This window comes from Octopus sinensis, linkage group LG17 (genome assembly GCF_006345805.1).
Source record: "Octopus sinensis linkage group LG17, ASM634580v1, whole genome shotgun sequence".
NCBI classification, from domain to species: Eukaryota; Metazoa; Mollusca; class Cephalopoda; order Octopoda; family Octopodidae; genus Octopus; species Octopus sinensis.
In genome coordinates, this window is record NC_043013.1 from 2,165,944 (window position 1) to 2,182,153 (window position 16,210).

Sequence of the window (16,210 nt, forward strand, 5' to 3'; positions counted from 1 at the left end):
GATACAGTGACCGGCCTTGTCACACACAGATTTACACTGATTCTGCTTGTGTGTAACTGTGTAATATTACATTAATGGTATAAAGGTTTATAGAATACTTATACCATAATTCAAAGAGAAAACATATGAGGCAGGTCTATGGCTGCTAAGCCTGATTTCTATGAGCCGTAGTAGTATTCCACCTTCATGAAGACCTTAAGAAGAATAATTAAGGCTTCATTCAGAGTGGAATATTTTAAACCTTGTTCACCATCCTACACTTCATATCTGTAACCACCAAGTAGAGTAAAGTTACCAATCTAGAAATGGTAATTGTCAGAGTCATTTGTACTCTTAATAACAGTTTCAAATTTTGGTACAGGACCAGAATTTATTTGTGGGGGTGGGTAAGTTGATTACATTGATCCCAGTGCTCAACTGGTGCTTATTTGATCAATCCCAAAAGGACGAAAGGCAAACTTGACCACAGTGGAATTTGAACTTAAAACACAGGGATGAACGAAATGCCGCTAAGCATTTTGCCCAGCATGGAAACAATTCTGCCAGCTGACCACCTTATTTATACACTTAATAACAGAGATTGTTTGACCATATTCCAACAGCAAACAGTGGGACAATAAGCAGTGGATATCTCTGAGGACTTTTAGGCAAACAAAATGACAACAGTACCATTTTTTCTAAAGTGTGGCACTTATTCCATTGGTCTCTTTTGCTGAGCCACTAAGTTATAGGAATGTAAATAAACCAACACCACTTGTCAAGTGGTCTTAGGGAACAAACAAAACAAACACACACACACGTACACACATTTTATCTTTTATTTTTTACTTGATTCAGTCATTTCACTGTGCTCATGCTGGGGCACCACCTTGAAGGGTTTTAATTAAACAAATCGACTCCAAGACTTATTTTTTGTTCAAGCCTGGTTCTTATTCTGTCAATTCTTTTGCCAAACTGCTAGGTTACAGGGATACATGCACACCAACACTGGTTGTCAAGCAGTGGAAGGGGACAAACACACACACACACACACACACATATATATAAATGATAGGCTTCTTTCAGTTTCTGTCAATCAAATCCACTCACAAGGAGTTGGTTGGCCCAAGGATATAATAGAAGACACTTGCTTATGTTGCCACACAGTAGAGCTGAACCTGGAACCATGTGGTTCCAGGTTCAGTCCCACTTCTTACCACACAGCCATGCCAGTGCCTACACACACACACACACACACACACCACACACACACACACTATATATATATATATATACACATAATAAGGGTTTCCTCACTGTTTCCATATTCCAAGTTTACTCATGAGGCATTGATTAGACTGGGGGTATAAGAGAAGATGCCCTAGGTGTGTGCCACACAGTACAACTGAAGCTGAAACCATGTGGCTGCAAGGAATCTTATATGTATGTAAATAACAATAAAGCTTTTAGTGCAACAGTAGAAAGGTTGAGACTCACTGAACCAGGAACTATGTGGTTGGTAAGCAAGCTACTTACCACACAGCCACTCCTACGCCATGTCAGTGCCATGTCAGTAAGTGATGTAGACTTTCTAAAGCCAAATACCCTTTCTGTTGCCAGCTCTTATCAGTTTCCAAGCAAGGTAGTACTTCACCCACAGCCAAACATATTTTTGCAGATTATTTGAAATGAAAGATACTGCATGCATGACAGTGACTCAACTACCACACAATGTCAAGGCACACGCACACACACACACACACACATGCACGATGAGCTTCTTTCAGCTTCCGTCTACCAAATCTTCTCACAAGGATTTGGTCAGCCTGGGGCTATAGTAGAAGATATTGACAAATATGCCATGTTGTAGAACTGAACCCGAAATTATGTAGCTGGAAGCAAACTTCTTAAACACTCAGCCTCATATGAAATTCTCTAAAAATCATAAATACCTGATGTCTTACAAAGGTTCTCAGCCACAAATTTTTCTGCTGCTCCTTCCACCACTGCACTTACTCCTTTAAAATTCCATCCAAGAAATTGGTCATCAGATGAGATTTCTGGCAGATCTGCAGGCAGAATAAAGGCAAATTGTCTTGAGAGGTAATTGGGTTTATTCAAATATTTCAAAACAAATTATGGTAATGAGAATTTGGATACCTAAATCAAATATGCAAAGCATAATGTAATCAAATTTTTGATATACTAGAGAATAGATTACTAATTTTGAAGTAATATAAAAAAAGTAGACATGTGCAACCCTGATGTCTCTGATGTCTCAAGCTGAGAAATTCATGCATACCACAGTGTGTGTGTGTGAGTATAAGTATGTATATGCTATATATATATATAAATGAACACACTATAAAAAGTTACTCACCAGATGATGAAGACAGGTTTTTATCACAAGCAGCTGACATTTTTGCAATAGTTGAAAAGAATTGTTCAACTTTAATGGAGTGATTCCTCGTCTGACTAAATCCTGAAATGATAAATTGCAAGTTCAAACATTTACATATGTTCTTATAGCAGTTGCTCAACACATCTCTACAACACTGTTATTACATAGTATGGATTAGATTCAATTGATAACAGAATAATTGGTAGCAGCAGCAGCAGCAACAACAGTGGAGGTGCAATGGCCCAGTGGTTAGGGCAGCGGACTCGTGGTCGGAGGATCGCAGTTTCAATTCCCAGACCGGGCGTTGTATGTGTTTATTGAGCGAAAACACCTAAAGCTCCATGAGGCTCCAGCAGGGGGTGGTAGCGACCCCTGTTGTACTCTTTCGTTCCAACTTTCTCTCACTCTTTCTTCCTGTTTCTTCTCCCCGACTTCCTATGCAACCGCTGAGCCTGGATGCACATTCATCCATCCGTCGATGCTCTCGGTGTCGGGGGTTGACCTGTTTTCTCTTCTGCGGGTCTTACGAATAGCAAAGGACCACGTTTTGGACTTCTCCCACCATGCGAGCTCTGGGACGAAGACCGTTCGCTCAACAGCAACAGCAACAGCAGCAACAACAACACTAGCAACTTAGAAATGTAGACCATTGTATACTGATCAAGTGACTTACCCAAAATAACAGATAATTTTTTGCTACCTCAATGATATAATTAGTGTTAGCAAATTAACGAGACATCTCTCATGGACAATAGAAACAGTAACAAATTCTCCCTCATATATCACACCAGCATTTTAAAAAAATTAAAAAAAAACATATATAGGTGCAGGCATGGCTGTGTGGTAAGAAGCTTGCTTTCCAACCACATGGTTCTGGGTTCAGTCTCACTGCATAGCATATTGGGCAAGTATCTTCTACTAAAGCCTTGGACTCACCAAAGCCTTGTGAGTGGGTTTAGTTAACGAAAACTGAAAGAAGCCTGTTGTATATTATATGTATATATATGTTTATATCTGTATGTCTTTGTTTGTCTCTCCGCACTTGATAACTTGACACCTCCGTGCTCCATAACTTGGTGGTTCAGCAAAAGAGACTGATAGAATAAGCATCACACTTTTAAAAAATAAGTATTGAGATTGATACATTCAACAAAAAATTCAAGGCAATGCTGCAGCATGGTCACAACCAAATGGCTGAAGTAAAATATAAAAGATAGATACAGGTCATATCCATTAATGTTGTCCCAGCCACAGTATACCAGAATAAGATAGGGTGGTCATAGCTGGATTGCCTTTGGTTATGGGTCAGCTCTTTCGGGGCTGACTTGGCACTAAGCATCAATTAATGCTGGTACTATTGGTCCTAGAGACAGTAACGTAGGATGGTTAAGATAGAGTGATCTCTGTTGGAGTTCAGCAGTTATGTGTAAAAGAAGTAAGCTAACTGGCTAAAGTCACAATTTTTTAACAAGCTAATTGGCTAATTGTGACACCAGTGCCTGCTCTGACACTGTCAGTCTATATATTGCTGGTGAGGAGATGAATCATTGCTATCTCTAGCAGCCAAATATCCATCATTGACAAGACCAAAGAAGGTTGAAATCACGTGATCTGGTGGTTTCGGTGCTGGAAATGGTAGGGATTTTATCTCCATGCTAGTGATATAAATAAGAGTGCATTTTGCACCAAAAGGCAAAATGAGAGTTTCTCCTATGGTATCTTCTGCAGTATAGTTTGTTCTAATAGAACATACACGTTTAAGTGGAGATAAACATGACTACTTAGTATCAATATTGCCTCTGTTCTGGCACTGTTATTCTACACATCACTGGCAAGGAGATGAATCACTGCTGTCTCTAGCAGTTGAGCATCTTATTTCTTTACTACCCAGAAGGAGGGGCTAAACACAGAGGGGACAAACAAGGACAGACAAAGGGATTAAGTCGATTACATCGACCCCAGTGCGTAACAGGTACTTAATTTATCGTCCCCAAAAGGATGAAAGGCAAAGTCGAATTTGAACTCAGAACTTAACAGCAGGCAAAATACCTATTTCTTTATTGCCCACAAGGGGCTAAACACAAAGAGGACAAACAAGGACAGACAAACGGATTAAGTCGATTACATCGACTGCAGTGTGTAACTGGTACTTAGTTTATTGACCCCGAAAGGATGAAAGGCAAAGTCAACCTCGGCAGAATTTGAACTCAGAATGTAACTGCAGACGAAATACCGCTAAGCATTTCGCCCACCGTGCTAATGATTCTGCCAGCTCACTGACCTTGGGCATCTATCATTGTCAAGACCAAAGAAGGTCGAAATCACATGATTTGATGGTCTCAGTGCTGAAGGTAGCAGGGATTTCTCTCCCCACAAGTGATATAAAACATGCATGCATTTTGTACCAAAGTCAATATGAAAGTTACTCTCATGGTAACTAATGCAGTAAAGCTTGTTCTAACAGAACATCCATGCTTAAGTGGGGATAAATATTACCTCTGGTTATACGCACGAAAGGTAGATAATGGAAAACATGTCAGATTTGTGATACTGTAGAGTAGGGAAAGATCTATGGGTGAAATATTGGTGCAGGCATGGTTGTGTGGTTTAGAATTTTGAATATTAACTATGTAGTTTCAGTGTTGAGCCTACTGCACACTTATGAGAGCAGTGCCCCTGCATGGCCACAGTTTAATGACTGAAACTTGTTAAAAGTAAAAGAATAGAGTACAGAAAGTTTGTATTGGACAGAAAGGAATTTCAATTCACTTCGTTGTTACTCGACACAAATTCTGTGGAAGAGACAACATGAAAGACCACTTGTTTGTTGCTTCTATATTTAAAACATTTCTATTGGCAACTGTTAGTTGAAGAGAGTCTTTATCTGCTCACCTGACATGCTAGAAGCAACAGTGAAATTTCCTTTACATCAGACCTAACAATTTGAAATAAAGTAGGAAACATCAAAAGATGTAGTCTCCAATATATAAAATAACAAGCTGGTCATGGTTGGAATGTGTTTAATCATAGCTCTGGTAAGTCAGTGCTGACCTATGGTCAAGCAACATCAATCAGAATCCTTATCATCATAGCAGTAATGACCCCAGTGAAGCTGCTAATGCTTACAATGATATTAAAACAAATATAGTAAACTGCTTCACCTTTGGGTAGCATTTGAACACGTATTGAACAGCAGAGAATTTACCAATATTTTATTCTCGTTACCACCTTAACAACAAATATGTCATAATCTTTAATTTCCTTTATCAATTATATGTCTTAATTGTTATAGAGTTAATTAATTGCATTCATTTCAATAATTATCTCTGAGATATTGTGAGATGGTACATGATTAATTTGTTACACCTGATATTGTCCCACCATCAATAGATTATCAATATATTATTTCACAATATAATAATATTAATCAACTGAAAAGTGATGCAACTAGTTTATCAGTGAATTACAATTAGTCTTTCATTTAGACTTCGATCTTTGCATATGAAATTACCAAATACAATGAGACCAGCTCGTGGTTATTTTATAACCTTTACACTAAATCATGGGGGTGGGGGGAAGTTATCAGTAATCTCGAACTGTTAATGACTTAAAATGCCTTCATTATCTTATACTATAAGAAGAAAAATTATCTTTGATATTCAGATATTATCTTAATATTCTCACCATGTCATAGATTGATAATGAGTTATCTGATAAGATTTTAATGTAAATGATATTATACCTTATAAGTATTAATTTGAGACAGAAAAGAGAAACAGGTCTACTGACAGCATTACAGACTGTGTTACAGAATGTTCTGTCAGGTAATTGGTTCTATGTTCACCAGCAAGTAATAGATACAGGGTTCGAGTCTGGCCAGTGTTTCTTTTCTGTCTCAAATTCAACCAACATACATCATCATCATCATCGTCCTCGTCATCAACATTTAACGTCTGTTTTTCGTTCTGGTATGGGTTGGACGGCCTGACAAGAACTGGCAAGGCCAGGAGCCACACCCGGTTCCATAATCTGCTTCAGTTTGGTTTCTACAGCTGGATACCCATCCTAATTCCAACCACTCCGTAGAGTGTACTGGGAGCTTTTAAAGTGGTACCAGCACCTACACCAAAGCTTTTTAAGTTTTAAGATCTCAATTCTGTGGTGGTGGGCAGATCTTTGTTCAGTAGTTAATTACATGGAGTGCAGTGACAATCTGAGCATGTTTCCCTCTCACCCTGTCAAATCTATCTCCGTGTGCTGAAGATTCTTGTAATAACTGCAAAATCAAACTAAGCAAACTTGGTCTGGTGTGACGGTTACTTTCCTGCACTTTTGTTTTTATCATTGGGAGTATAGAAGAGCCCCACACAGTGTTTGAGTCTAAGGAAGTTCTTGATGTTGTGGCTATTTCTGTGTGTATGTGAGTTTTTTGTGTTTCTTTGGATTGAGTGGTAAAGATAGTTTTCTTAGGATGTTGTTGTCATAGTCTTCTGCAATATTGCAGATGTGCCTGTGGAGGCACATGGCCTAGTGGTTAGAGCAGCAGACTTGCGGTTGAGGGATCGCTGGTTCGAATCTCAGACCGGGTGATGTGTGTGTTTATGAGCAAAACACCTAAGCTCCACACGGCTCTGGCAGAAGGTAATGGCGACCTTCTGCTGACTCTTTTGCCACAACTTTCTCTCACTCTTTCCTCCTGCATCTTGCAGCTCACCTGCTATGGACCGGCATCCTGTCCAGGTGGGGAACCTATAAGCCAAGAAACTGGGAAACTGACCCTTATGAGTCAGACGTAGCTTGAGAAGGAACAAACAAACAGCAGATGTGCCTGCATATTTGAGGATAACTTTTTTCTGTGTAGTAGCAATGACTGTCATGGATGGAGCTTGCTGCAACCAGGAACTGTGCCTGTTGCATATCCATGTGGAGTGTTATTTCATTGTTAGTATTTCTGTTTTGTTGTGTACAATAAAACAGAAATATTAACAATGAAAGAACAATGAGTGTGAGCAGTTAGATATGGATGCAGTATCATTGTTTTATCATTATAGTGTTGCATGCATTTTGCATGACAAAACCATAAGATCCGATATGATGGTCATGTAGGGAAGACTGCCTTCTCTGTGACAAGAAATTTTGCAAGCAACTGCAGTTATATTTTGTTATTCAATTGATTTAGGCCAGCAGAAGTAAGAGACTTTGTGTGACTACTATTTTACTTCAATAAAAACTTTACTGTAGACACATTAATGGACTTAAACAAGGTTCTCTGTCCACGATAATAAATACAATCTATTTGTCAATAATAATTTCTTCCAATTCGTGATGTAACAATGGTGTCGCTGGTAGGATTTGGAAAATACTAATACGTGATCCTGCTTTGACTGATACCTCAGTTAAGATACATTTCAGCCACTGCTGAGGGTAGAAGCTCAAGGTATCTGCTGAGAGTAAAGAACCAATTGATATTTTTATTTCATCTTTAAAGCTGGGGGGGGGGAGACATTAGATAGTCTCCGATGGAGTACCTTGTGTTGAAAGAGATGCACTTCACAGGCCTAAAAAAGACTACAATATCCCCAATAAGAACAAAGAAGAAACTGGTTATTGCTAAACGGTTACACTTTCTGGTTCAGAAGCAAACACCATCAGAACCAATACATCAATATTATGAAAGTGAGGCAGCATGTTTTGGGGAATTTGATAAGGTGGGGACAGAAGGACAATCTGCTGAGGTTGCCCTGATATAAATGTGACTCACTGATGGACTGATAAATTATGTACACTCTGAAAATATTAGAACATGCAGTTCTAGGAAATGCTTTGGCTAAGTTGTAATAACTATATTTGGCAGTTTGAAATGATAGCCAATTTTACTTGGTTCCTACAATGATGACAATTACATTAAAAGAATTGTCAGTGTTGTAGACAGGGAGTGTCAGAAAGAAGTCAAATGCAAATTTTGTGGCTCTGCCCCACACGTAAGGAGGTATCCTGTTTTTGGGAAGATATGGAATATCTTAAGAAGAACTTTTCAGAAATCCAGCAATATCTTCCAAGCAGGTTGGCATAATTGATGACATAACAATGGGGATAGTAGGGGCCCAGGCAAGATGGATCTGGTGTACTGGTTAAACATCATTGTTGTTGCCCCATTTCTGTTATCCAAAAAGAAGAATTGTGAATCTCTAAGTGTGCTTGTTGGGGTGTTTTACTTTCTTTACTACGTCTTCTGAGTTGTGACTATTGTGGAAATGGTGTACACAACTTGTAGTATTTTAATCTCCTGTTTGTGTGTAGTATGTCGATATTGTTTGGACCCAGGTTTCTAGGTGATCTATGAAGTTTTGGAGTAATAGAGACCTATGTCTGGGAAATAGTTGGAGGATATGAGAGCGATATCATCTGCTGTATATGTATATTCTGAGAAGCTGAGGAAAATCAAAAGAGTATACTTGAAGAAGAATATGTGACTGAGTGGAACCTTGTCGAACCCAATTTAAGAAATTTTTGTACAATACATAATCTGGATACTACAAGAGTTTACAAGGCAGCGTTTTGTATTGTTTCTTGAGGAAGTGTTAAATAGCTAAATGACCTTCAGATTTCACTCTACCATCTTAACAACACATTTATATGGAATATGCAAATAACAGAAAAAGAATGGCTAACTACAATTCATAATAAATATTTTACTCAAACTGTTTTCATTAAGATTTACAAATTGTTTCATTAGCAGATTGTAAAACATATAAATAAACATATTTATTGAAACTGCACATCTGCTCAATATTTAATGAGATGGTATCAAAAAATAAACAGAATTGTGAATATTTTATCTGATTCCAGATGACAATTTAGGATAAGAGAGATACACCGTCTAGTCAATCTGAGAATGTCATTTTTTTTCATTACACTTGCTAATTAAGTATTTAATAATTGGCTTTATAATGAGTTCTATAAATTTTCAACATTATAAAAGAAATATATCCTCTCAATTCAAGAAACATATATGATATATTGTTGTTTAGAGGTGAGAAAAAAAACCATAATCAAAATTTATAACAAGAGATGCAACTTTCTCCCTTCATGTTCTATAAATGGCACTCCGTCAGTTATGAGATGAGGGTTGCTGTTGATCTAATCAATGGAACAGCCTGCTGGTGAAATTAACATGCAAATGGCTGAGTACACCACAGACACACATACCCTTAACATAATTCTCAGAGAGATTCAACGTGATACGCCGAATGTGACAAGGCTGGCTCCCTGAACGGCAGGTACAATTCATTTTTGCCAGGTGAGTGGACTGGAGCAATATGAAATGAAATGTCTTGCTTAAGCAAACAACACACTGCCATGAACCAAACTAGTGACTGTGAGCTGAATACCCCAACCACCAAGCCATACACCTTCTAAAGCCATCAACTAACTGCATATGTCCCATTGTCTCCTTCCCTGTCAATACCTCTTTAAGCATTTTTATCCATAAATCACCATTTTTCAGCAGAAGGAAAGTATTGTGTCACATGACCAAATCAATTATTTTTTTGTCTTTAAAAAACTAACAGAAGATAACTTACCATTAACGTAAAGTAATGATTCCAATATAGTTTGAAAAGAAGGTCGAAGACATGCCACTGGTCTAAATTGTTTAATGACCTCAGGAGGCAGAAAAGCTGTTACTGATGGGTAGACTGGTAGCTTAGTTGGGTCATATGGTTTATTCTCTTGGGTAGAACACAATGTAGCAATTATTGCTCCTCCGGGTATCAGTTTCATTTCATTATCTCCATGTTTCACCATTAATTGTCCACTCTTGTATGCATCCATTATCTTTGCAGTTTCTCTGACAACTTGTGCCAACTGCGATGGCAACAGACGGTTAATTTCTGTCAAACATAACCAACACCCTAAAAACAAAATGAATGTCAAGAAAATATTGTCTCAATGTTAAATTCATTATGTATTCTGTAATTAATTAGACTTGTTCAGAAGCATCTTAGCAGCAGTCTACTGCAACTGACAGCAAAACAGGAGTATCCCCAGTTTTATGAGCCAAGGAGCAGTGGCACTTCTAAAGAAAGATCCAAACAAGGGGAACGTCATAGATAACTTCAGGCCCTTCAATCTGCTCAATACAGATTTGAAGAGTTTGGCCAAGGTGCTAGCCAAGAGGTTGGTGCTTGTCATCGAGAAACTGGTTGACAAGGCGCAAACATGCACCATGCTGGACAAGAGTATCCATGACAACCTCCATCTGATGTGCTACATCATTGACAGGGTAGTTAAGGAACCTGGCATGGGTGGGGCACTGATCAATTTCGATCAATCAAAAGCTTTTGATACAGTCAACCATCGCTACATTACTACATCTAACACCACCACCACCACCACCACTTAATTGCTTACACTAAGTTAACCTCGGCAAGATTTGATCTCAGAATATAGGTGCAGGAGTGGCTGTGTGGTAAGTAGCTTGCTTACCAGCCACATGCTTCAGTCCCATTGTATGGCACCTTGGGCAAGTGTCTTCTACTATAACCTTGGGCCACTCTAAGCCTTGTGAGTGGATTTGGTAGACAGAAACTGAAAGAAACCCGTCGTATATATATGAGTAGTACATGTATTTCAAAGGGCCAGCTTTGTCAAACTCTGTGTCACGCTGAATCTCCCTGAGAACTATGTTAAGGGTACACGTGTCTGTGGAGTGCTCAGCCACTTGCACTTTAACTTCATGAGCAGGCTGTTCCATTGATTGGATCAGCTGGGACCCGTGTCGTCACAACTGACGATGTACTCCTTTTATATATATATATATATATATATATATATATATATATATATATATATATATGTGTGTGTGTGTGTATATATATGGTGGTGTTGGCTGTCCTTAAAGCGGCTGGTTTCAGCTCCATCTTCTGTGGTTGGGTTGCTGCCTTATACAGCAGCATCTGCTCATTAGTTCAGGTAAATGGTCATCTATCCAGACCATTTAACATCATGTGTTTGGTCCGTCAATGATGCCCCCCTTCATCACTTCAGTATATATTGACTCTAGAGTCACTACTGCTGAGGGGCATCCTGCAAGAACTGGGATGTGGGAGAGGTGTGTCTGCATACGTGGACGATGTCACTGTCATAGTGTCGAGCCAAAACATATTGGCCTGGACGGCAAGAATATGAAGTGGTAACAGGAGCGAAAATTAACTCAGAAAAGTTGGTGAGCTTGTGGCTTGGCACCTGGAGAGGCAGGTCCATGCCATCCAACAGCTTCTCCATCATGGGACACTGGACCAACGGACCGGTTAAATTACTTGAGGTCTGGTTTGGACCTGACCTGCAAATGGAGAAGAACTGGGATGAGATAACAAGTAGGGCAGCCACTCTCACCCAGCAATGTGCTGAAAGAAAGCTATCCCTAAAAGGTCGGGCAGAGGTGGAAAACATGTACTTTGCATCCATCATGCCTTGTCCTGACTCTACCATCACCAAACTGGAACGCATACTCTTCCGCTTTTTTGTGGAAGGGAAGTGTTCTGATGGTTAGGCGATCCATTTGCTGTCAACACCCACTAAATGGAGAGCTGGGCATGCCATGGTTGATGATGTGCAGGCATGTATCGAGACTGCTTTATCTCCGCCACTTCATAGACAATGGTGAACAGGTGTGGTTGCCGTTTGAGGTGCACTTTTCCACAGCTCATCTCGTTGGCCAAACTGCAGTCATGGATCAAACAGAGACCAAGGCTAGGTGAATGGCACCACAAGTGGCCGCCTTGCTCTCAAGCAACTCTGCTGTCTGGGACCAAATTTGTGTGACTTCAATTATATGATAACATTTTATAGAGGATTAGTGGAGGTGAGGTTCGATGACGTTCTAGGGGAGAATCTGGGTTCAATAGGGAACACCTGGCTCACCTCTTCAGGACAACTTTCAGGCTGGGTCCTATGGACAATCACCAGAGATCCCTGGCCTGGTAGTGCTGTTTGGAAGCATGGCCCACTTAGGATAAGCTCTACAGGTACAGTTCAAGATACACCGGACCGACTTGCCTGAGATGTGGTCAGAGCACTGTAAACCATTCTGCACACACTTGTGCAGTGTCCAACTATTTCAGACTTGTGGGCTTATGTCAAATTGCTGCCATCACATGTAGGATAAATTCGGTTATCGGTCAAATCTATCGTGAATATGCTTCACCACTTCCCTTTAACCGGGAAGGCAAGACAGTTTTCATTGTACTGGTGGCTATGGGGAAAGAATGTGTGCGAAAGGTTTAGAGTCAAACACTTTCCCCTCTGGCCAATCGCTCGTCAACTTTTTCAAATACCACTTGAAAAGGAAGGTTAGAATAAAGAGGGAAGTTTTGTCTGATAAGAGTTTCAATAAAAGGTGGGTGAATGTAGCAAAGATGGCACATGTGAATGACAAAACCATTTTGAGCATGATGAGAGAGAGAGTGCTTTGCTCTCATGTGTTTCTTTCTCTGCCTGAGTTTACCATGGTCTTTTTTGTAGGGTTTTCTTTCCATGGATAAATCTCTTTTCCATTTTTACCCCACCTTTTTTGGCTGTTTACATGTCACAAATGCTTTCGATCCTTTTGAGCATTTTTTTTTCTCTCTTTCTTTCAAAAAGAAAAGTTCTACTCTGTATTGTCCCCTCCATGTTCAGCCCTGCATGGCTAATAAAGAAAGATGTCTCTTATTCAAGTATAGCTTCCATTTAAATTATTTATTTTTCATCTTAGCATCATTTTTGTTTTTTTGTTGGTAGGAGAGTTATTAGCCATGCCTCACTAAGAGACCAGCAGTCAAATTACAAACAAAACAGTGGAGTTCTTTTTATCATGCTCATACAATCACATAGAAATATCAACATCAAGATTTAGAGAAAGGCAGGAGAGAGATATTACACTTGAAAACAATTGTGGTACTTCACATAAAAGCTAAGATCTTGCTTCTGTGAATTTTCCTGGCAAATATAGAAGTTTGGAAACTTTCCCTCTCATTGAATGTGTTCAATGAATGTCTCTGACTCAAATTCTATTTTTCCTGTTCTTCCCTCGCTGCTTATTACCTTGAACAGATGGTTATATTTGATGAGACCATTCTACACTTCCTCCTCACCGTTTATATGGATTTTTACTTGCACACAATCACGACACATCTTGCCTGCCAAACACATCTTATATAAACTGAGATCTGAAAACCAACCAGCACCAATGACCCGACAATCTCTTCATAAACATTATGCATCTTATGGAAGAAAAAAAAACACATAACATAATTACTACTCATAAACAATTAACCCTTTTGCATTCAGATTATTCTGTAAAACATAATGCATATTTATTCACCTTGTTTTGAATTAATCATGCTTAACCTCATACTTTTGAGATTTCAAAGATGTCATTCATTATTTTAAGAATGCCATTGTAGGGTAGGTGTGAAAGGCCAGATCTAGCCAGTTTGAACATAAAACAAGTTGAATATTTGGGCCAGATATGGTCAGTTTAAATGCTAAAAGGTTAAACCCTCATTCTGTTATCAATTAATGCTGAGCCTTAGAATATTTGATGATCTTTCATCATCATCATCATCATCATCGTTTAGCGTCCGTTTTCCATGCTAGCATGGGTTGGACGGTTCTACTGGGGTCTGTGAAGCCAGAAGGCTTCATCAGGCCCAGTCAAATCTGGCAGTGTTTCTACGGCTGGATGCCCTTCCTAACGCCAACCACTCCGTGAGTGTAGTGGGTGCTTTTTACGTGCCACCCGTAAATTATCACATATTCATATAGCAAGAATTTCCTCACAAAGGTTGGGTTTCTTCCTCTGAAACAGAAAAATACTACTTTAGATATCTTCAACTTGATTTTGGTTTGAATTCCTACAGTTCATCTGAAGAGATTTTGTTACACTGCTGGAATCCAAAATGTAACTTTTCTTCGGTCAAGAATAAACTAATAAGAAAACTTCACACTAAGAATTGAATTACAAAAAATGGTAAACAAACCTGTTAATATCATTCCTTTCAAGACATCATGAAGAATATCAGTTGTAATATTTGAAGAACAATTCACAAAATACATAGCCTTTCCGAGACAGTAACTAAGATCTTTGGCAGTCTCTTTATTTTGACCATTCTTTAAAGAGAACAAAAATATGGAAATAAGGATATTAAAAACATGCATACATACACACATCATGTGAATGTGTGTGTGTGTGTATCGGTCTAACTGTATATCATCATCGTCATCATTAAATGATGATGACAATGATGATATACACACATACATACTCACACACACATAGATTTATATCATTATCATCAACATTTTGTTTACTTTTCATTGCTTATATGGCTCTGACAAGAGTTTCTTGGGGCCAGATGCCGTAATATTCACAATTTGCAGATGGATTATGCAAAACAGTCATAGATATGCAATCAACAAACAGTTACCTGAAGATATTACTATAAGTCTGGTTCCGCTCATTAAGAGAAATTTGCCAAAAGCAGTTAACAAAGTAGTGCTGGAGATTTAAAGGCTGAAGGGGGAGAGGAGGAAGAATAAGAACAAAAGGCAGAGAGAGGAAGGAGGATTCCTATGACATAGAGGGAATTAAAAGAGGAGGCAGAATAGATGAAAGAGAGAGAGGTGAAACACTTCATTCTGCATTGCTCCTGTTCACTCAACTGACAAAAATGAGTATTTCCTGCAACAGACAGGCATCTCATCGAGGGTAGAAAATACATGCACCACGGAAACTGGGAAGCCAGCCCGATGACTCAGGAAAAATTGTTATATTCTATATATATATATATATATATATATATATTATATATATATATATATATATATGTATGTATGTATGTATGTATGTATGTATGTATATGTATATATATATATATATATATGTATATATGTATATATATATATATATATATATATATATATATATATATATATGTATGTATGTATATATATATATATATATATATATATCTATCTATCTATATATATATATATATTATATATATATATATATGTAATAATAATAAATTAGAGACAAAACCACTATTATGCAAATCAATCAAAGAAAGACTTAAGCCAATACATAAAATATAAAGTAATTTATATAAATTAAAATTTAACAAATGAATAACCACTACGATCGTTTCGTGTCAGCACATCTTAGACATTCTTCAGGTGGTTTCTAAACCTTCTTAGCGAGTTAGAAACCACCTGAAGAATGTCTAAGATGTGCTGACATGAAACGATCGTAGTGGTTATTCATTTGTTAAATTTTAATTATATAAATTTTTTATGTATTGGCTTAAGTCTTTCTTTGTTTGATTTGCATAATAGTGGTTTTGTCTCTAATTTATTATAATATAATATTTTATTATAAAATTGGATTCAATCTTAAATCTGATTTTTCCTTGTAAATTTGGATTTATTCCCTAATATTTATTATTATTTATATATATATATATATATATATATATATATATAGTGGAGGTGCTTGGCTTAGTGGTTAAGGTGTTGAACTCATGATCGTAAGATTGTGGTTTTGATTCCTGGACCGGGCGATGCGTTGTGTTCTTGAGCAAAACACTTCATTCCACATTGCTCTACTCCACTCAGCTGGCAAAAATGAGTAATGCTGCGATGGACTGGCGTCCCATCCAGATGGGGAACACATACACCATAGAAACCGGAAAACCGGGTGCATGAGCATGGCTAGGCTTTAAAACTAACTTTTTACCACACAGCCACACTTGCATACATACACACACACACACATTAACATTTACAGGA

At 38.2% G+C, this 16,210-nt stretch overlaps 1 protein-coding gene across 1 annotated transcript in view; it reads right to left on the reverse strand.

Moving 5' to 3' along the window:
- Positions 1 to 16,210, reverse strand: part of LOC115221005 (dynein beta chain, ciliary-like) — a 198,543-nt gene that overhangs the window by 128,874 nt on the left and 53,459 nt on the right. Inside the window, exons 20-23 of the mRNA XM_036510277.1 lie at positions 14,404 to 14,533; positions 9,964 to 10,293; positions 2,360 to 2,461; positions 1,932 to 2,048 (exon numbers count right to left, since the gene is read on the reverse strand). Of these exons, the coding sequence (XP_036366170.1) occupies positions 1,932 to 2,048; positions 2,360 to 2,461; positions 9,964 to 10,293; positions 14,404 to 14,533 (679 nt within the window). The remainder of the gene's footprint in view (positions 1 to 1,931; positions 2,049 to 2,359; positions 2,462 to 9,963; positions 10,294 to 14,403; positions 14,534 to 16,210) is intronic.